We start from the raw sequence: 22,047 nt of genomic DNA, 5'->3' as shown, positions 1-22,047 counted from the left end.
CTCCCACCTCCATGTTACTATTTTTAATAAAATAAAAACTTCCGTGTTACTGTTGGTACAGTATCAATTCCTAAGGCTTATCTTTTTTATGACTATAAAAGCGTATGTTTGTGCTAACTGGTAGTCGATGTAAACAATGAATACAAGCGGAAGAAGTCTCGAAAGTAACGCGTAAACCTGACCCCATAGGGTTCCACCCCCTTCCTCGATACTTGTAAACGTTTCATACTACCTTACAATTTGTTTGAAAGTTTAGCATTTTGTATTTTTGTATTAATGAAAGAAAAAATGATATAAATCTACGTTTTACTAGATTAACTGCGGTTGCTTTTGTATTTTTTTATAATAAAGGGAGGAGTTTTTAGGTTTAATCTTTTTTTCCTAGGGGTTGGGATTACTTCAGTATAGTGTTGTTTGTGTCAGTAAGGCATTATTTTGTTTGGTATCAACATCCTCGATTGACTTTGCTAACTTTGCACAGGTTCTTCGAATCAATGGACATTTTAAATGTTGTACATTTTTAGTTCACTGAACATCTTGGTCGTTGTGAGCATTCTAGATAAAATGATATACACGTATATCTAAAACCAATGAACGATCAAAAACAACATCTGCGTAGGTACACAAAGTCCATGTTTTTCTACACCTATATACAATATCAGTAGTTATCAATATTCATATTTACAAATTCAGGTTGTCAGAACAATGGTCATCGACGCCATCAATATTTTGAACACCAGATGGCGCCTGGTATAAACGATTTTAACGATTTAAACCTATAGTATCTAATTGAAAAAAATAATACTTGTAATATAGCTCCTCTAGGATACAATTTATATAATACAGGTGTCACAACTTCCCGAACAGGGTCACTTATTAAAGTGTTGTTCAGAGGGACCTTCTACAGAGCGTATCGTAGTGGATCGCTTTTCCAAGTCTGTTAATTTTAATCAGTTTGAGGATACACTAGATTTGAAATTCATTTTGTAAGTAATTCTTTCTATCATTAAGGCACGCGAGTTGTTCTTTTTTTTTTATGTATTTACTTTATTTTCAAACATTTGCATTTTTTCTGTCACGGTCACCGAACTGAACTTTCAGTGGTTAAACCATAAAGAGCGCCTTTTTTTTAATATTAAATAATCGAATTATTAAAAGAGACGATATATTTTTGTCATAGTGATTTATATCTACTCCCGACGTTCATTTATCTTTATCAATCTCTCTACAAAATAAAAATAATGGACTCCATTTTTTGTGCTATAAACCGGAAAGAACTGTCTTTTGTTTTAGCTAAAAAAAACATTGTACTTATCTTATCTTTTCTACTCTAAACTTAGAATCTCTTTCACTTTTATTCTAGATGAACAGTTTTGATATCTATAAATATGTTTAATAAGGTATAATAACATATCCGGTCCAGACGAAATCTGACTAATATTGCGTAAGTTGCGGACCTTGTTGACTTTATAGCATCTATATAATTATAACATTTTTGATACACTGAATTAGATGCGTCCTCTTTCTGTAAGTGGTCCTGAGTCCACTCGTGGCGGCAATGAATGGACTCCCCGACTTTGTGAGGATCATTCAGAGGGGATGCCTATGAATATGACAATTTTATATGTTTAATTGTTTATTAAGGTGGTACATACTGAGCGTTGAATGTTTTCTTTTAGATATCGTGCATACTTTCGGACCTATAAAACACTCGGTCGTGCAGACAAATTAAATACCGCGATATTCAAAACACGAGTTGACGTTCACTTGTGCTCAAACGCCGTGTGTGTTATCGTAAATTGAACGCCACATATTTCTAATGCTAAAAAAGGGGAATTATATATCAAAGGTAAATATTATATGAATACGTTTATAGTGAAAAAAAAGGGGTATAGGTCCAATAGGTCCGGTTGTTTTCGCACCCAGTTACATGTTAAACTGACACGGTGCTATATTTGCCAAACGGATCGTTAGTAAAGGGTACGAAATAAATTACGTTGAAAAAACTTTGGCCTGGGAGTTTTTGATAGATTTATTACATTGCTAAAGCTTTATCCAATAAAACAAGAGACATTTTTTTTAATATCCCAATGGGGTACTGTTAAATCAGGCGTAGGGGGTGTTGGAGAGAGAGAGAGAGAGAGAGAGAGAGAGAGAGAGAGAGAGAGAGAGAGAGAGAGAGAGAAAGAAAGAGAGGGGGAAGGAAGGAAGGAAAAAGGAAGATTCTGACACTGCTAGAGTAAGCAACGATTGTCACTTATAAGACTTATTTTACGATGTTTTGATCTAGTAATTTTACTCTTTAGTTTCCTTATTAGCTAAATATACGTGATAACAATTTAAAACCATTTACCCGTAAGTGAACTGGTCTTCCTATTTTATATTCCCTTCTGTAATACTAGTAATTTAAAAATAGTGATTTTGGGCAATTTTTGGTAATAGATGTTTTCAGTCGCATAACGTTAATAATGTATTTTGATTGGATACTTGCTGGTTTGTCGGAATTTGAAATATATGCTGCATGGCATCCCGTTTTTGTTCCTTCCATTTCGAGATTTGATTTAAGATATACCTGTATCGACAAGCCTTATTCCGACTTTGTCTTTTATATGCAGTTATTTTGTAAAATTTAGTTTCATGATTTAGATTAAATATTTTTTAGTTTTAATTGCATAACCTAATTTTTTAAACTTCTCAAATTAACAACTATAGTTATTTTCATTTTTGATATTACAATGAAGTAATAAAATTATAAACTTTTAGCGATCATGTTGTAAAATTTGTATTTACTGTCACCCGGTAAATTTAAATACAACATGACAGATCTAGAGAGATTGCGTAATACTACTTTCAAACCCGGCCAAGCCAGGATAAACCGAGGTCTACAATTTCCATCTTATCATCTTATATTCAAGGATTAGGATCTATTCAAAACTGTCCAAATTGACTGACTATAAATTATCGACGCCACATGGCAACATGCATTAATTGTCTACATGGCTAACTTAAAGTCCACACGAATTATCTAGTTTTGAATTATAAACATTAAGGGGGCTAGATGGTCTTGGTCATTTTCAGTCTATATTTATCTCCTAAAAAGAAGAGCTCTGCATGTATAAAGATATATACATAAGATGTATATAGCAAAAAAATTCAAATTTAAAAATAATATAGATGGATTTTTTTCTAAACTAAATGATATATAAAAACAAATCATATCTGAAAAGATAAAAAAATATATGGATTTATTTGTAGACCATGCAGACTCCTAAATAAACAACGTGTGATTGTCAAACATCATGTTCCAGAACATAGTTATAATGTAGCTGCAGGACTGTAGCTCCCGGTCTGAAAAAATTCGGATGGACGACCTGGGAGCTACAGTGCCTCCCATAGTAAAAAACTGCAATTTACGGCGCACAAAAAAATGCGCTAGTTTTGGACTGATTAAACTCATTTACGAACACATTCTGTTCAAATATTTGATCCCAAAAAATTCCTCGGACATTTTACTACAGATATCGTCACTTCACTTACTTCTGATAGTCTTTTAACCACCATCACCAGCCCTGTGAATTGAAGTGGTGCAAGTTTGTTTACATTTAAAAATGGCGACTCTCGATCTCGACGTAAATTCACATACTTTATTTTCCGAGGTCGGTTATCATGTTAAGAGAAAATCTGAGACAAGGTAAGTGACGATGTCAGTAGTAAATTTGCTGAAGAATTTAATGGTACTAATTTTTTTTACAGAATTTGTGTGAAAATAAGGTTAATAAGTCCAAAACTAGCGCAATTTTTTGTGCGCCGTAAATTGCAGTTTTTTACTATGGGAGGCACTGTAGCTCCCAGGTCGTCCATCCGAATTTTTTCAGACCGGGAGCTACAGTCCTGCAGCTAAGTTATAATGAATAGTAACCCATCTATGACCTCGCATTCTATGAATATCCACGACATTACATACGGTATTATTTACATATTCCAGACTGTCTTTTTCTGTGATAACACTTCGAATCGGTTTTGTACTATACGACCTAGTATATTCAAATGACGTATTATTGGGGCGCAAAGGGGGTTTGCATACTTAATATTCTTATAATCACAACTACTGAAAATTAAATAATTATCATGGAGTGAAATTTGAGTAACTGTTATCTATTCATAAATATGCCTTTCCCTTTGTACAAGACAATAATTCACTTCAGTTATAATTGCTTAATTATTTTATTAACTCTTACCCTCACCTTTGATTTAATTGACTCACTCATATTGAAGTTTTACTCTATGACATATGTCACTCGTGCTTAAGTGCTAATTTCTATTGTTTTCAATTCTTATTTATATTGTGTTATACACCATTGTCGGGAGAGAGGAATTAGGTTTCGGATTGTCCGGGTGTAGTTTTTGGATTCCCAGAAATCACCCATACCGACCTAAAGTTCAAATAAAGTGCTTTTTACCATCTAAAGCATTTTAGTTTTATTGTCGCCGGATATATAGAAACACCATATTTTTCCCGGGGATAGTTTGGTGGAGATATCCTAAGGGTATTTTACCCGGGACTGCTACATATACTTTGTAGCAGTTAGATCCTGCGTACCAGCAACCGAGCGTGTTTTCCAAGAGCATCAACAAACGCCGATAATACAACCCAAGAGCAGAAGATTCAACCGCCTTTTACGACCATAAACCAACGTCGCTGCTTTTCGAGTTTTGGACATCCCAGGACTTGCACGGACATACTCTACGCCTGGATTCCATCCAGCATGTAACAAGAGCGGGATGACGTCATCCTGCGAACACTTGTTCTCGTTCTGTGTGTTTCGTGTGTGGATTTCTTTGCCATTATGCTAATATGTTCTTTTAAGCGACCGATTTATTGCATTCGAATCCTAGGAATATTTTCCTGGTGTGGGGACCGACGACAAAGGTGCGTTTTAAATATGGTTCAGCCCAGAATGCCGTGTTGCAGTTGTGGACCTCAACAATGTAGAACACATTTTGCATATTTCGGCCAAGACCTAAGCAAACGACGCTGAGATACAGACCGCACATTCAATACAAATCATTCCGGTGATCTTCTAGACGAGGACGTCTCATTTTTCGAAGCGCGAGGGAATTATCATGGAGTGAAATTTGAGTAACTGTTATCTATTCATAAATATGCCTTTCCCTTTGTACAAGACAATAATTCACTTCAGTTATAATTGCTTAATTATTTTATTAACTCTTACCCTCACCTTTGATTTAATTGACTCACTCATATTGAAGTTTTACTCTATGACATATGTCACTCGTGCTTAAGTGCTAATTTCTATTGTTTTCAATTCTTATTTATATTGTGTTATACACCATTGTCGGGAGAGAGGAATTAGGTTTCGAAATATAAGTAATAAGGAATCATTCTTTGAATATTATTAGGTGATAATTTCGGTCGGGGCGTATTTAAATCTATCATAAAGCGGGCTTTAGTGGATTTGATCCCGCCCCGACCGAAATTATCACCTCATACTACTCAAAGAATGATTCTTTATTACTGAATTATATACCTTGAAACCCAAGGTCATTTAGTGTGAAGGTCGTTCTCTTGTAAAGGTCAAAATAACGAGATTTAAAACAAAATGATCCTAATCTTGAATCTCCAAATGCAGACATTCTTAATTGTGTCTATTTATATATTCAACAAAAAGAATACCGGTATTTTGCAGAAAATCCGTAGTTTGCAAAGTACATTGTAAGGACTGTAAAAGGAAGTTTGAGATAATGCCAAAACTTTCTTTAGCATATGAAGAAAAAACCCAGAAGAGAATCGTTTTAAAACACTTCAAAATGTTGACTTTAAAAGTTTACAATATCATTACCCGGAAACAAAGACCATATTTATACGTTGCTGTACACCAAGAGAAGATTACATCTCGCGTATAGATCCAATGTTCGCGTGCATACGATTGGTTACAGCACGTACATGTATATAATTATTTAACCTGATGATTACCACAGAAGTCGTTGTTCATCCAGTTTTTTATTTCCATTTTTAGATATTTTGAATGATTATTCGATCACTTTATTTGTTTATTTTGTTTCTGTACCACGTTTTATGTACTGCTGTTTTTGGTTTTAGCCAGAAAGTACATATTCTTCATATGTATATATTTTTTTATTTAGAAGCGGGCAAATTATTATGAAATAACAGTCCGCTACTACCGGTATTTTTCTAACTTTGACCGCTCTTATATGAAGGTGTTCAAGATTTGAGAAACGCATTGAGTCCTATCAATATCAACCAAACGCTGTAGGCAAGTTGATATATTTCCCCCGGACCCTACAGAAAAATTTCTGGATCCGCGAATGAAGAGTATTACGAATTCATGTTTTTTAAAATCCATTAGCCCGTAAAAGTGCAGGAAAATAAAGTACTGGATTCAAAAGTGAATAATTTTAAATTTTAAAGGGGGTTTTCACAAAACATATATACTACATCATTATGTAAAAAAAAATACACCCAATTAAAATTCTGTGTTTTTCCCATGGTATTTTAGGATTTCTTATTCAACACATGCATGGGAACTTTGTTAATGATTTTTAATTAATTTTATATAAACTCCCTTTATTTAGATGAATTTAAAAAAAAACCAATGTATAAAAGTATCAATCTTGTGCAAAACATATAACATAATCCGCGAGAGTCGGATAGGCAGTTGAATGGGAAACAATTATTTGCATCGAATTATATGCAAAACTATTATGCATTATTAAGTTTTAATACTGAATTTATGCAAAAACAATAAAAGAATTAAACATGTAAATTTATAAGATGGAATCAACAAGCCGACTTTATATTTGGAAATCCATCAAACACGACTATATTTGCCCGACTTGATCGATCAATCCATCCAAAGTTATAATCCATATTTAAAAATGGAGCTAATTTACAATGTAGATTTTCGTTAGTTAGACGATATTAAAAGCCAATGAGTTCAAGAGATCGGCTCAATCTTGGCTGTATCTTACTTTAACCCAATTCTATGTTTGGAGGTCGCTAACGTTGATAGAAGGATCACGTGACCTGGTGTTCAGAACAGACTTTTTTAATCAATCATTGGCTACTCTTCCGTATTTTTTTTTTAAAACATTCGACTTTTGATCTCCCCCATCCTGGTTTTTATTTGAATTTCGGCGTGGGTTGGGGGAGTGGGTGTCATTAGTAGGAAGTGGGGCGGGCGAGTGTTACACAGCCTTCTGTTCTGTTAATTTTAATTCAAAATGATGCCTCCTCTAGATCTACAGTCGTTGGAGTCACGGTATTTTAGCACTATCAAGTACCACGACTAGTTAATTATAATATTTTAATACTGTTAATTCATTACGTTAATTTGATTAAGAAAAAAGGCCAGTAATGGAAAACAAGTTAAGTTGCTTAATTGATTGACTTATGTAACTTATATTATTATTCAAACATTTCTAATGACAAAACGAAATTAAGAAAAAAATTAATGGTTTATTACACGGATAAATCACACAGTTTTATGGGTCCTGCATATTCTTCGCTTCATGATATTCCGCTACATATTTTCACAGTCACTAAATACTTGGTATGTGCAATGCTATTTTTAAACATTTCGAATCAATTTCACACATATAAGAAGAGAGCAAAAAATAAATTATTTCAAAAATCTGAAATATTTGTATGTTTTTATTATATATTCCAATTCAACGAGAGAGAGAGAGAGAGAGAGAGAGAGAGAGAGAGAGAGAGAGAGAGAGAGAGAGAGAGAGAGAGAGAGAGAGATTTTCTAAGAAACACAAACGTGACGTTGGTATAAAGGGGGATTGTCAGTGTCTGTATATAAAAAGAACTGCTGATGATAAATTTCCTTATTAGTCACAAATGCTGCTTAGTTAACCTTTTCTTTCTCTTGCAGATATTCTATACAATGTATAGCAGTATTATTATCAAAAAGTGAAATATGATTTGTACAATGTGGTATTTCTCTTCGTAAAACTTGGATTTTAAACTTTTTAAGGTAAAGTTATATGAATGTAGTATCATGCAAGATATTGTATCGAAGGGGGAAAAATCAAGACTTTTAAAAGCGAGTGACCTTAATTTTTTTTACAATCATTGCGTATTTTAGAGATAAATTGAATAAAAAAAAATACTTTTTGGAACTATTTAAATGAAGCTTCGATGATCTTTTATAACGTTTTACATAACGAAAAATAATTTTTTTTAATATTTGATGTACTGGAATAGTAAGCTTTTACATTCAATGTTATTTGAAGATAATTGAAAATAATTTTTTTTTTTAAAATTCAATTTAAAAATTAACTAATATATTCATATAGATGATTATCAGGTTCAGTTCGTGGGGGAACGGGGGGGGGGGGGGGGGTTCTCGTCCTGAATGTTTTGCGAAATTAACTTTTATTTTATTTATATAAAAATAAAGAACTTTCCCTCTTCTCCTTTTGGAGACAATATCAAAAATGATATTTTCATTTTGGAAAGTTATATCTGAAGAGACGCCATTTAAAGCATACGAATATTCCCCTATTTCAATGATGAAATTCGATTTCTTTTAAATCTTTCTTGTGCGTTTTGTGCCTGAAAATGATGATGATGATGATGAGACATCTCTCATTGCTTTCCATCAAGGTTCAGTGAAGTACGTACCACAAGGGGACCAGTCCAATGTCCGCCGACGACTTTGCCGATGACGTCCATCTGGTAACGGGCGGGGGAGGATTCACAGGATTCAAACTCGGGCAGAAGTTGGCAGATATTGGGAAAAAGGTGATCTTAGTCGACATCGTTCCCCCAAAATGGCCCCTGGCGAGCAACATGACTTTTGTGCAGGTATTTAAGATTTATTTACGAGCAAGGTATTTTTATAATCTAATTAAAATATTGATTTCTAAAATAGCACAAAGCGCAAATGCGGCAATGTATAGAGAATTGTCTTTTGATCACGATTGGTTAGAAAATTAGAATATAACTCTAATTGCATTGACTGCTTAATGAATTGAATTTATGTTAAATTACAAGCATCAAGTTTTGAACTATAAAATTTTTGAGATGCTCTTTTGAAAAAAAAGGTAACGTTAATATTTGATGATGAAAAATAACTAAGATGTATGTATGCACAAGAGAAAAAAAAAATCAAAAATTAAAGAAGAAAGATGAGAAACAAATAAAGATTCGCCATCACGTCGAAATTGTTGTATGTAAATTATTAATTTAATATTGCTACCATTCTTGATAAAAAAAAATATACTCATGGGGTTCAAATTTACTTTTTTTAACCACAATAATTTCAATAGTATTATTTATTTATATACTAGTTTACACAACAAAAGGAAACAATAATTTCAATAGTATTATTCATTTATATACTAGTTTACACAACAAAAGGAAAATGACACATCAGTCTTTTGAAGAAGAACAAGTATTCAATGACGATATTGACGACTTTAATTATCAACTGAAGGTATCTTTTGACAATGAAAATCAAGCAATGCATCAAAATCGACAGTCTCTAATAATGCCCAATTAACATCACACCGTTTTTTCCTTTGAGAAGATTAATTTATGTCTGTTCACTTTTAGAAAAAAAAAGAGTTATGAATAGATTAACCCCACCCAATGGCAATGAAACAATCACAATTATGTAAACAGTGCATCAACCTTATTTAAAAATTACCAATTATGAGAAATTTCACATAAGAGTTTCTTAATAAATGCTGATTCAAATTCATCGGTATACATAAATTCTTCACCGGATTGATGGAAAGCCTATATATGGCAGTTATAACCATACGGTATATAAAATTCGTTTACGTATGTATAATTGTAGAGACTGTCTCGATTGGCAAAAGGACATTGAACCCCAAAATCATGATCAATCAAACAAACCAATCCGTAATTGAAGCTTTCCTTCAGGAAAGTTCAGCTGTAACAAACTGAACATTGTGTACAGAAGAAATTCTTTATTTAAGGGAAAAAAAAATACTTTGTTCGATGATTCATACGGGTATGAAGGTAGCGACATTGCAGAAAAAAACATAACCCTTTTTTTTTGGTTACATATATCTTTTAAAAATTGCTGAATTTTATTCACAAAGAATAATTGAACGTAACGTTCAAATACATCAGTACGTTAGGCTAGAAGAAAAGAAGGAATAGCCAATTCATCTTATATGGGAGTTTAAGTTGTCTTCATCATGATTATTTTATGCAGTCCCCGATTTTTTAATTTCGTCCGTTCTAAGCTGGTTAAAACTGGATAGTGTAGAGTTCAGACCTGTCAATTTTCAAAGCTATGAATCACAATCGGTTTGCTTAAGAAATAGAAGTGGACGTATAAACTAAAGTCTAATTAAGGCAATTCAAGTCACAAATAGGTACATTTATGCAGTTCAAGAGGGCTGAATGTTCGAGTTCATTTTTAAATTACATCAAACTCATTGGGATAAAGAGCTCTTACACTGCATAGCCATTTTTTGTTTAGATAGATCTGATGGCTAACTTGTAAACCATCCAGTTTCCTTTAAAACATCATCAGATCAAATATCCATCTGTAAATCATTTGATCTAGAGAAATCAAAAACACACTACTTCTCCGCCAATAAAAAGGGAGAAAAATAACAACACAATAAACAGCCATCAACACAGGAGTTCTACATGAATTTATTTTTGCGTTCTGCTTTTTAGTGTAACCTAACCAAAGAACAGGAAGTGACGTCAGCACTGAGGGGCGCGAACTGTGTGTATCATCTAGCCTCATACGGAATGTCGGGAAAAGAACACGTAATAAGAACTTAATAACATGTCTCACCTGTTTCTTTATGTCCATCATAAAAAAAAATTGGTTGAAAGATTAAAGTCATAGATTGTTATTTTAAAAGATCTTTAGTGATGTTATATATTGAATAAAACTAAACTATTCTCGAATGATTTTCCAGTCACTTCTTAACGTGTTTGAAGGAAGAAGCCCACCTTCATATTTTGTTTGACAATATTTTTGACATTTAAAAGGCAAATTTTTTTCGCGTCAATCATAACTTTTCCATCAAATGCACAGAACTTTGCGAATATAAATCTATAAATCAGTGTAAGAATACTACTTTCCCTGTTGAAATTTTTTTTTCATTATATTCATTTTTCTGCAGTTTAACTACAAACTGATTGAAGAGGTCAACGTAAGGGGAACGGAAAACGTTATCCAAGGTAATCATCTCAATTATTTACTCATTAATATATCAAAGGTTTATACCTTCACGCACTACAAACTTAAGACAATTGTGCCTCCCGGGAAATCAGCTTAACTTGTCGTGAAATTCACATGTTATTTTTTTTTCACAAGAAATTTCATGTTGATTTTACATGAAGCTTCCCGTAATTTCACATGGAACTTTATTCATATGATGCTAAATGACTGTGTAAACTATTAGCTCTTATAAATATAACTGTTATAAAAACTTATTCAAACTGTTGATCATTTTATAAATTGTTTTCTTTTTTAGCTTGCCTGGCACACAGCATTAAACGTTTAGTGTATACTAGTTCAAATAACGTGGTGTTTGGTATTGTGCCTCCCGGGAAATCAGCTTAACTTGTCGTGAAATTCACATGTTATTTTTTTTTCACAAGAAATTTCATGTTGATTTTACATGAAGCTTCCCGTAATTTCACATGGAACTTTATTCATATGATGCTAAATGACTGTGTAAACTATTAGCTCTTATAAATATAACTGTTATAAAAACTTATTCAAACTGTTGATCATTTTATAAATTGTTTTCTTTTTTAGCTTGCCTGGCACACAGCATTAAACGTTTAGTGTATACTAGTTCAAATAACGTGGTGTTTGGGGGACAGGAAATTAGCAACGGGGACGAAACACTACCATACCTCACCCTAAACAAAGCAAGTACTCGAAATTCGTAGCCTCTTTTGTGTTCGAGTAACAGTTGATATACCATTGTCTTCAAAGCTAAACCAAAAGCAATTTATTATAAAAGCTTGCACCGTCTTTCGTCATAATACCTATGTGCTAGTCAGTACTAGTACTTAAAAAATCAGATAATTCTTCAAGTCATTTGCTGTATGGAATATATAATAAAACCACCAGATTTCGACTCTCAAAATATATACGCTTATATATTAAGTACATGAACAACAAACCTCTGTCCAAGTAATAAAACAGTAAAAATGTTCTGAGGAAAATGTGTACATGTAAACGATGTTTTCGGAAAAGTAAAAAGATAACATTTAGTTTCGAATGTTTTGATTAATTCACTCTTAATCTCTAAATCTTAGATTTATTTTTTCCTTTCGTTATTTTTATCATCATTTCCGTTAGTTTTTGGACCATTATTCTAAAACGAAAAGAATCGCAGAACAGAAGGTACTGGATGTCGACAAGAAAAATGTACTCCGTACATGCGCACTACGGCTAGGAGGCGTCTATGGTGTAGGAGAGCAGCGTCACATACCTAGGGTTGTGGTAAGGTCTATTCGTCCTATTTTTTCTTTCTAGTTATAGTATTGCGCTGTAGTAGACAATTGACCTGTTCTATAGATTGTGTATAAGAATAAATCTTGTCCTAATTTCATAAAAGACATGTTTCGTGAACTTCATTCAAATATTTTACTACATGATGATATATAAACATGTATTTAAAATGTTGATGAAAATAAGTGAGCATTATTTTGCATTAGGACGAGAAATTTAACACATCAAAGGGACTTTTCAAAAAATGTTAAGCATTGAGTGTAATTAAGTGTAACTGAGTGTAAGTTAATTCTCTAAAATTGAAACATACCTGTATCAATGAAATAAGTTTTAGAGACAATCTGAACACAACATATTTTGTCCTTTTTTTAATTTGACATTGATAGAATCCGACATGTTTTGCAGAACATGACAAAGAATGGGTTGATGGTGGCGTTGTTTGGCACTGAGTCCTTGACCGACTTCCTTCACGTGGACAACATGGTCCAAGCACACATCCTGGCTGCCAAAGCACTTACCAAAGCGGAAGGATGCAAAGCGGTAATATTGAAATCTTGCTGGCAAACTAAACCAAGTAACAATTCCAACACCAAAAGTTGCCAAACCAAATCATTCTGTATTTTGTTTTGACTTGAATTTTATAAAGCGAAATGTTGAGAACTAATTTTACCTCTGCACTAAAAATGATCGCTTTTTAGTAGAAGATGTGTTAAGATCATATAGTGGTTCTGTTTCTGTCAGAAAATCCTTCGAAAGGACCCTTGGGGTGGGGGGGGGGAGGGCTAAGGGAAAGTCTTATATTTCGTAAGTAGCAACCAAATAACATTGAGACAAACCTTTTGAGTTTTTTGGCTGGAAAAATTGCTACATATTATATATATATAGCATATGTATATTGTAACTACTGAATACAGGATTAATTTTCGCTGGTGTAATTTTTCGCCCTTCATAACTTGGAAACAGTTTAGCCCCGTCTTGAATTCGCCCAGACACAGTTGTGTGTTAAAAAGATATAATATGAGACATTGGAAATCACCAATAGAGCTGACGAAGGCGAAAGGAGCGAAAATAAAACCGAGCGATTATTTCGGAGTATTCAGTAACTATATGATCTTCTTGTAGGCGGGCCAGGCGTATTTTATATCAGACGGTGCTCCCATCAACACGTTTGATTTCTTTCGACCACTTGTGAGTATATTTAGTAGATTACTAGTATCAAATATCCTTGAGGTAAATATTAAATCCAAGGTGACTAAAAAAGTTTATTTTTGCTTTAAGTCTCGTTCCTTATAATTTTTTTTTTATTTAAACCAAGACTTAATCAAAAAAATTAGTTTGAACAACTTTTGGTACCGAGTATGCTATCATTTTGAATCTTCTTTAACTTTATAATATTTTTTCTTCCTGAATCGTGCTTAATTGTGTTTTGGATTGTTTTACATGAATGCATGGAAACTAATATGAATATGATTTTTCCCCTGAAGATAAAAGGGCTGGGGTACCCAATGCCAACAATACCAATTCCAGTGTGGTTGATGTGGTTTATTGGTAAGTGTTTCATATCTGTATATTAGATTGGAACACATCTACATAATATTTATTATAATACACTTTCCTTTTTATTTCCAGCTTTAGTTCTTGAGTCTGTGCATTTCATCGTATCCGGGATCTACGACTTTCAGCCAATTTTTACAAGAATGGAGGTTAGTTAAACTAAACCAACACACAATGATATCAGTATAAATCCATTTCGGTTTTGTGTTCAAATTCAAATTTTTAATAATAATATTTGACTGAAGACGATTTTTTTGTTTTCGCTTCAGGTTCTCAAGATGTGTGTGAATAACTACTTTAGTATTGACAAAGCCAAACGAGATCTTGGCTACATGCCAGTCAAACAGAATTACCTTTCGGATGTTCTCGACGATTTCATAAAGCAGGGCTTCCGAAAGAAGGACACAATGAAGAAGCCTGTTGTGATACGCATGCGTTGGTGTGTGAATATAGCCTTGTCTGTGATATTTACATCCTTTGTTCTGTCATACCTCCAAACGTTGAACTTTATACATTTGGAAAAACTTCACTGAATGTGATTCTTAATAAGATACGGATTTTGTTTTACTACTTCTATGTTATAGTGTTTCTGTGCCTCCATTCTGTATACCAAAGGTGCCTCGCAGCTGTCTTTTTTTACCTCTGCACTGATAAATCTGATTGTTCTTTTGTTTTTGTGACGACATTTCATACCAAAACCAAAATGTCGCAGATGAATTTGAACCATGCATTTATAGATACAGTAACTGTTTTTCTATATTACGTACGTAACGTTCCTTGTAAGTAGGTCTGTTATCAACATTTTCTAGTGAAGGTCGTGGTCTTATTAGGCTTTTGTAATGTTAGAAAAAAATCTTTCTCTTTTCACCGTACTTACATCGTCACGTTTAACTGGTTAGCTTGCAGAAAAAAATTTAACAAATGATATTTCAGTTTTTATTTTATGTTCTGTTAAAATTGTCCATACAGATTATACAGGTATTGTAAATTAATCGCGAAAAAGCAATATATCAAAAGCAATTAATCAAAAGTAATGAAGCACACACACACATTTATTTATCAGCTTAATTGTATCGGAAAAGGTGAATACAAACATTACTAAATATTTCAAATTAAAAAAACCCCAAAACACAATAGTTAAAATTATGTTGGTAATATGTAAAAGTTCTCCCGTAGGTAATTGATAAAAAAGCAATGCAATCATGCTAATATTTACATCTATAATGCAAATTATTTATCGACATTTATTTATTAAAATCATTTGAGCGTTATATCCAGAAGAGTGGTTGATGCTTTTCTTTCTTAATGACTTTTCATTGAGTTTGAGTGTAAACTAATGACGTCACTCTTTTGCAAAATGATATGTTTTTTTTTTAATTTTGTTAGTTGCGTTTCATTTTTTTTTCTAAAATTTTTGCATTGTGAGGTTCTGCTTTACTATACATATGACCGATAATTTGTTTTTATTACTCATTATTGTAAATAAAGCAAATTAATGACGTCGCCTGGTTAAACATATTCTACTTTGTACTTGCTGCAATTTGTTATTAATCAATATCAGCAATGAGTTGGGTTTTGTTACCTGTTATATGTAATAATTTTAGTTATCGATGTTTTGCCCTTTGCTAAAGAATTCCCAGAGATTGAGAAACAAAATATTAGTTTAACACTCTCAGTGCTTTCAATTCAAACCTTAACAAAATTGTAATTCATGAAATTATGATTATTAAAAACAGTATGATTTATGCATTTGTATTTCTTCATAGTTTAGTATTTCAGATTTTTTTTACAATGTTGCTTTTTAATGAAATAGATGAATTTGTTATATTCAGGCTGAAGTTTTTATCCGAGGACAGAACTATCTCGTCATATTTCAGACCATTTAAACAATCAGGTTGTTTTAAGAACAAAATTTTTCAAATGAAATAGTTCAATTTCTTTATATAATTATATTTACAGGATAGGTCTGTCAGCAATGAACAAAGTTCAGACTAAAATGTTAGCTTTATTAAGATAAGTACTAAAAAACTCTGATCTTTTTGGAGAATCGTTCAGCTACCCATAATCTGTCTTCTTTGTCCACAAAGAGTCCGTGTGGACGAGGCAGCTTGTCCGCTTTAGTCCGGAGATAACAAATAAAGTGACCATCTTCGTCAAGTAAATGTATCAGGCGATTGTCAATGTCTGATACCAGGATGTGGCCGACGCTGTCGCAGCAAACGTCACGTAGGGTAAATCTAACCATGTCCCCAGTTGATATTTTACCGTCATACACGAAATGGATGTCTAAATCTTGGTTAATTACAATAAGTTTCCCAGTAATGTCCGTTGTGCAGATGTCATAGTTTATGTTTTCACATACAAAAGTCGGACAAGTAAGATAAACATGTGTGAACTCTTGAAACAAATTACCAAAAGGATCAAACCAAACGATCTTGCCCCCTGTCTGGTCAATTTCCTGCAAACAGACGATAACGTCATTACATTGTGTGCTGCAGATACCACATGGTTTTATCTTTTCCTTCTATTCTCGTGAATTCTTCTGTAGTGCCATCAGACTTGATCCTCATTACCCCTTTGCTACTTACGTTAGTGTACAGTACTGTTCCATCATCCAAAACTGCCAGTCCTGTTGGCATTCCTATTTGAAAAGTCTCCAAGCATTCGCCATTTTCATTCAGTGTGTATACTTTTGGATCTGTTCCGCCTACAAGAATCTTATTTGAATGGAAATACCTAACATATGATGTGAATTTTGATGGCGAGTCGATATCGAATATAAAAATCACCGTTTTGTCTTTTTTTTGTTGGTTTTGTTGATCTTCGAGGACTTGACAATACCAAGCTAAGCTTTTATTTCCTTAGAACATAGCAAATCTTCCAGAAATATTGGTGCCCTGAAGTATATTTTCTCAGATGAAACAGATTTTTCATCAAGAAACTCTCGTCTCTTTTACATATAGCCCTTTCTTCTCGATTATCAAGCGAACCGTCGATCCTATCAGCTAAAGGGTCCAGATCTTGTATGTATGTCTCAATATTTTTCAAAATCTCTTCATCTTGAAATTTCATCAAATCAACCAAATTCAAAGCTTCTTGTAACACTTAGTCAACCACAGTGTGAAGAACCTCTGCTTGATTTATTGCTTGGTGTCTAACAAGTTCGTAGCTGTTTTGAAATTTGGATCCAACAACAGTGGTCCTTTGAGGAAGAAGGAACTCCTTCCTTGGTTTACCGATACCAGATTTTGTTTTTTCGTTTAACTAAAAAAGATCACATATTTTATGTTGGCTGTGCTCCTGTTGTGTGCACTTTCGACAGATAGGAACATTGCATTTTAAACACCCAAACACGCACAGATAGGGTTTATGTTTATCACATTCATGGAAAGGTTTAACTGGTTCTATTTCCGATGTGATTACCTTGCAAAATTCGCAACAACCGCATCCATGATTTGTTGGTGATTGTTTTTCATCTTTCTCTTTTCTTCTCTTTTGCTTTTCATTTACGGTAGATTCAGTCGCCATAAACTGTTAATAAATTGACGATAGAATTATCAGCTCATAGCCTTTAACATGCATTGTCTTCTAAGATTTGCATTTTATTCATTAATGTGCATTGTATTCATTCGGTTTTATTTGACAATTTAGTTTGCTGTTTTCAATACTAGGTAAATCTAGAAAAGTATTGTATAAACCTGCCTTTTTCTTTAACCGTTTACCAATATTACACAGTGGTAAAGATCACTTTTTGTATGGTATCCCCATCGCCAGTTTTATTAGCTCACCTGAGCTGAAAGCTCAAGTGAGCTATTCTGATCACATTTTGTCCGTCGTCCGTCTGTCCGTCCGTCTGTCCGTCTGTCCGTCCGTCCGTCTGTCCGTCTGTAAACTTTTTACATTTTGAACTTCTTCTCTAAAACCGCTTATCCAATTTCAACCAAATTTGGCACAAAGCATCCTTATGGGAGGGCGAATATAAATTGCAGAAATAAAAGTTTGATCTGTATTCAAAGCGGAGAAAACCTTGAAACTGTAGAAAAAGGGGGGTGCATTTTTAAAAATCTTCTTCTCAAGAACTACCGAGGCAAATTCAACCTAGTTTAGCATAAATTATCCTTATGGGAAGGAAAATATAAATTGCAAAAATTAAGTGGTAATTCTGTTTCAAATCTGAGTTATTACGAAAATAATAATAAAGGAAAGGCGTGTTTCAATCAGTTTAATAGCTTCGGGTTCGGCATACGGTAAAATGATTCCATACTTCTAAAACGAGGTTCTTTGTTTAAAGAGGTTCGATCCTCTGATTTTGGGTAGCCATTTTGGGTCACCTCTAGTCTGGAAATTCTGTGTCATATATGACTTCTACTTGTAAATTCTTTTTTTACAATGCCAAATAAACTATACTGAATAAAATAGTGAAGGAAAAATTCCATATTTAGAGAGTATAGTAGAGGACTATATTTTGTGGCGGAAGGTTTTTAAGAAGAAAATGAACATTTTTCATAACTCAGTTGTTTTAGAGTACCGTAATTTTAGCTTTCTTATTTTCCGTGCAGACCAAATTTTCAGATAGTTTGTACATTGGGATATCTTCATGTTGTTTCAAAAAACATATTTCAGCAATATTTCAATATTTCTATCGACATATATTGGCATGTGTAAGTGATATTTCATAAAAGTAAAGAAAAAATCAACTCCAATTTTCCCCTAAAATTAGCTTATTTCATGCCATATCTCAAAATTTACATTATAGACCCATACTTTTGGTTTTATTTTCTGAATATTTAAGGTTTATTTTACAAGTCTGTCATAATTTGAGAAAAAGTTTGAGACTTTTAAATTATTTAATTGCACGCTGAATCGTTTATGAATAAAAATAGTATTTTTTCAGTGCAAAAAGGTCAAAATATCAATAAGGTGAAGAAATTGCAAACTTTTTCATTATGATAATTTTAATTTTATTAATTCTAAATAATGTAAATTTGTATTTGATACCATGGTTCATTTCGATAAAAAATTATAGAGGGAAAAGCGATTTATGTGCAATTTGCACTTTCAGTGCAGAAAGGTCATATTAAATACCCCGTAGCACCAAAAGGAGCATATAGACCCCAAAATTTTGTTTTGAATTTTGGTTTAGATATGTGTGTAGATGTTAAAAAAATACCTTAGAAAAAAACTTAGAGACTTTTGATCGCAGGATCCAACGTCCTTAAAGCAGCCATGACATTATACGAAAAAGGTCTTTCTGACTATGATGAATTTGCTTGTTGTGCAACAGTTCGCGTATGAAGGGAAATTTTGAAACATACAAAATATATTGGTGCCGATTTTGTGAAGTAAATTGAGGCTAAATATTTCAATGCGTTGATAGTTTTCACACATGACGATGGTGTTAGCTTGTTCTGATTTTCGTTTCGTTCTCATTATGCTTTGTAACCTGGAAACTATCGTCTGTATTTCGTGATTTTTACGTATCAAATCAAACAGAGACTTCGGTAAATCAAACAGTTAACTGTTTACCTGCGCAAATTAAGCAAAATGTAGGGGTACTGAAATACAATTCATTCTATCGGTAATTCGGCATTATCTTTTGCGTAATGGTACATGTAGATTAATGCAATAGGTTTTGTTGAGATGCTCGGCATTTTCTCGAGTTTATTCAGTTTAAATAGAGTTTGATATCGCTGACGGAAATATGTAGGTATATACATGTATATATATGATTCATTTCGAAAAAATAAATTGTGTTCTTTATTTGTTATACATGTAGTGCATGTTTCTTGTGTTTAATTGTTTACAATTTCTATTTACTAACCATATTTGAGTGTTAAGCTTCGAATTATAAGCAAGATACAGAGATTTGCTCACAATTCTATGTTTGTACACAGATCTTAAAAACTAAAGCTTAAAAAATTAAAAAATTTGTCAATATTTATTAAGAAAATTTACAAAGCCTGTTCTTCCAGAAACCAACTTTAACAACTTATTGTATTGTAACCTTAACCTTTTTAGCTCACCTGAGGGTGGGGCCACAATGGGGGGTCGAAGTTTAACAAATGAATATATAGAGTAAATCTTTAAAAATCTTCTCCTCAGAAACTAATCAGCCAGGAAAGCTGAAACTTGTGTGAAAGCATCATCAGGTAATGTAGATAAAAATTTGTGAAAATCATGATCTCCGGAGGTAGGGTGGGGCCACAATGAAGGATCGAAGTTTTACATAGGAATATATAGAATAAATCTTTAAAAATCTTCTTCTCAGAAACTAATCGGCCAGGAAAGCTGACACCTGTGTGGAAGTATCCTCAGGTAGTGTAGATTCAAAGTTGTGAAAATCATGACCCTCGGGGTACGGTGGGACCACAATGGGGGATCGAAGTTTAATATAGGAATATATAGAGTAAATCTTTAAAAATCTTCTTCTCAGAAACTAATCAGCCAGGAAAGCTGAAACTTGTGTGAAGGCATCCTCAGGTAGTGTAGATTCATAGTTGTGAAAATCATGACCCCCAGGGATAGGGTGGGGCCACAATGGGGGATCAAAGTTTAAAATAGGAATATATAGAGTAAATCTTTAAAAATCTTCTTCTCAGAAACTAATCAGCCAGGAAAGCTGACACTTTTGTGGATGCATCCTCAGGTAGTGTAAATTCAAAGTTGTGAAAATCATGACCCCCGGGGGTAGGATGGGGCCACAATGGGGGATCGAAGTTAAACATAGGAATATATAGAGTAAATCTTTAAAAATCTTCTTCTCAGAAACTAATCTGCCGGCAATGCTGAATCTTCTTCGGAAGCATCCTCAGGTAGTGTTGATTCACAGTTGTGAAAATAATAACCCCTGGGGGTAGAATGGGGCCACAATGGGGGGTCGAAGTTTAACATATGATTATATAGAGTAAATCTTTAAAAATCTTCTTCTCAGAAATTAATTAGCCAGGAAAGCTGAAACTTGTGTGGAAGCATCCTCAGGTAGTGTAGATTCAAATTTGTGAAAATCATAACCCTGGGGGTAGGTTTGGGCCACAATGGGAGGTCGATGTTTTACATAGGAATAAACAGTGTAAATCTTTTAAAATCTTCTTCTCAGAAACTAATCAGCCAGGAAAGCTGAAACTTGTGTGAAAGCATCCTCAGGTAGTGTAGATTCATAGTTGTGAAAATCATGATCCCCAGGGGTAGGGTGGGGCCACAATGGGGGGTCAAAGTTTAACAAAGGAATATATAGGGTAAATCTTTAAAAATCTTCTCAGAAACTAATCAGCCAGATGTTTCTTTATAATTATTAAGAATTTGGCCCCAGGACAATTCTTTGGCCTCCCGAGAAGGTTCAGAGTTTGATGTACGTTTATATCTAATATATAAACTATTGTTAAGGATCATTTTGAGAACTGCAATACTCAACATATGATATGACTATAAAATCATCTTGTTAGAAAAGGGACTAATGATTATAAACATAAGAATATCCAGGGGAAAATGGATTTTATTTATACAGGATCTACATGTATTATTGTACATTGTCCAGATAGTTTGTATTATGACTCCATTAAGCTGATTTTATCATACCTATTGTTCCTCAGGTGAGCGATGTGGCCCATGGGCCTCTTGTTCATGTTTCTAGAGACATTGCATATTCACTTCACAAACTTTTATATGTGAGTGGGTTTTTTTTCCAATTCAGCATGTGAAGTATGTTGGGATTCTTTTTCATGCAGAAATAATGAGCAGATGTATACACTTTCAAAGATAACTTATTTCCTGTGTGCATTCATTCGTTTCCTTTTTGGTGCATATCATGCCCCATTAAAATACCTTACATTATACAACATCACAAATACTATTGTGATTATAAAAACTCATTATATATTTTGTCACCTATTTTAAAATTGAATCATTTTTCATGCATTGTAATAAAAAAAAAATTATTTCGTTTCCTTCATCTATCAACACTGTTTCATTAATTTGATAA

The 22,047-nt window shown here is 33.3% G+C and overlaps 1 protein-coding gene and 1 pseudogene across 1 annotated transcript; one reads left to right on the top strand and one right to left on the bottom strand.

Moving 5' to 3' along the window:
* Positions 1–830: 830 nt before the first annotated feature.
* Positions 831–15,820, top strand: LOC128167406 (short-chain dehydrogenase/reductase family 42E member 1-like). Its single transcript, XM_052833110.1, has 11 exons — positions 831–986; positions 8,657–8,857; positions 10,712–10,807; positions 11,170–11,227; positions 11,811–11,926; positions 12,363–12,506; positions 12,921–13,055; positions 13,638–13,703; positions 14,000–14,063; positions 14,145–14,218; positions 14,339–15,820. Exons 2-11 carry the CDS (start codon positions 8,693–8,695, stop codon positions 14,600–14,602), a joined length of 1,182 nt encoding a protein of 393 aa, XP_052689070.1. The 5' UTR covers positions 831–986; positions 8,657–8,692; the 3' UTR covers positions 14,603–15,820.
* A 257-nt stretch (positions 15,821–16,077) lies between these two features.
* On the bottom strand, positions 16,078–17,599 carry LOC128167405 (uncharacterized; annotated as a pseudogene).
* Between the last annotated feature and the right edge of the window lie 4,448 nt (positions 17,600–22,047).

This window comes from Crassostrea angulata, chromosome 10, assembly GCF_025612915.1.
Source record: "Crassostrea angulata isolate pt1a10 chromosome 10, ASM2561291v2, whole genome shotgun sequence".
NCBI classification, from domain to species: domain Eukaryota; kingdom Metazoa; phylum Mollusca; class Bivalvia; order Ostreida; family Ostreidae; genus Magallana; species Magallana angulata.
This window is presented reverse-complemented; position numbering and strand designations above follow the sequence as displayed.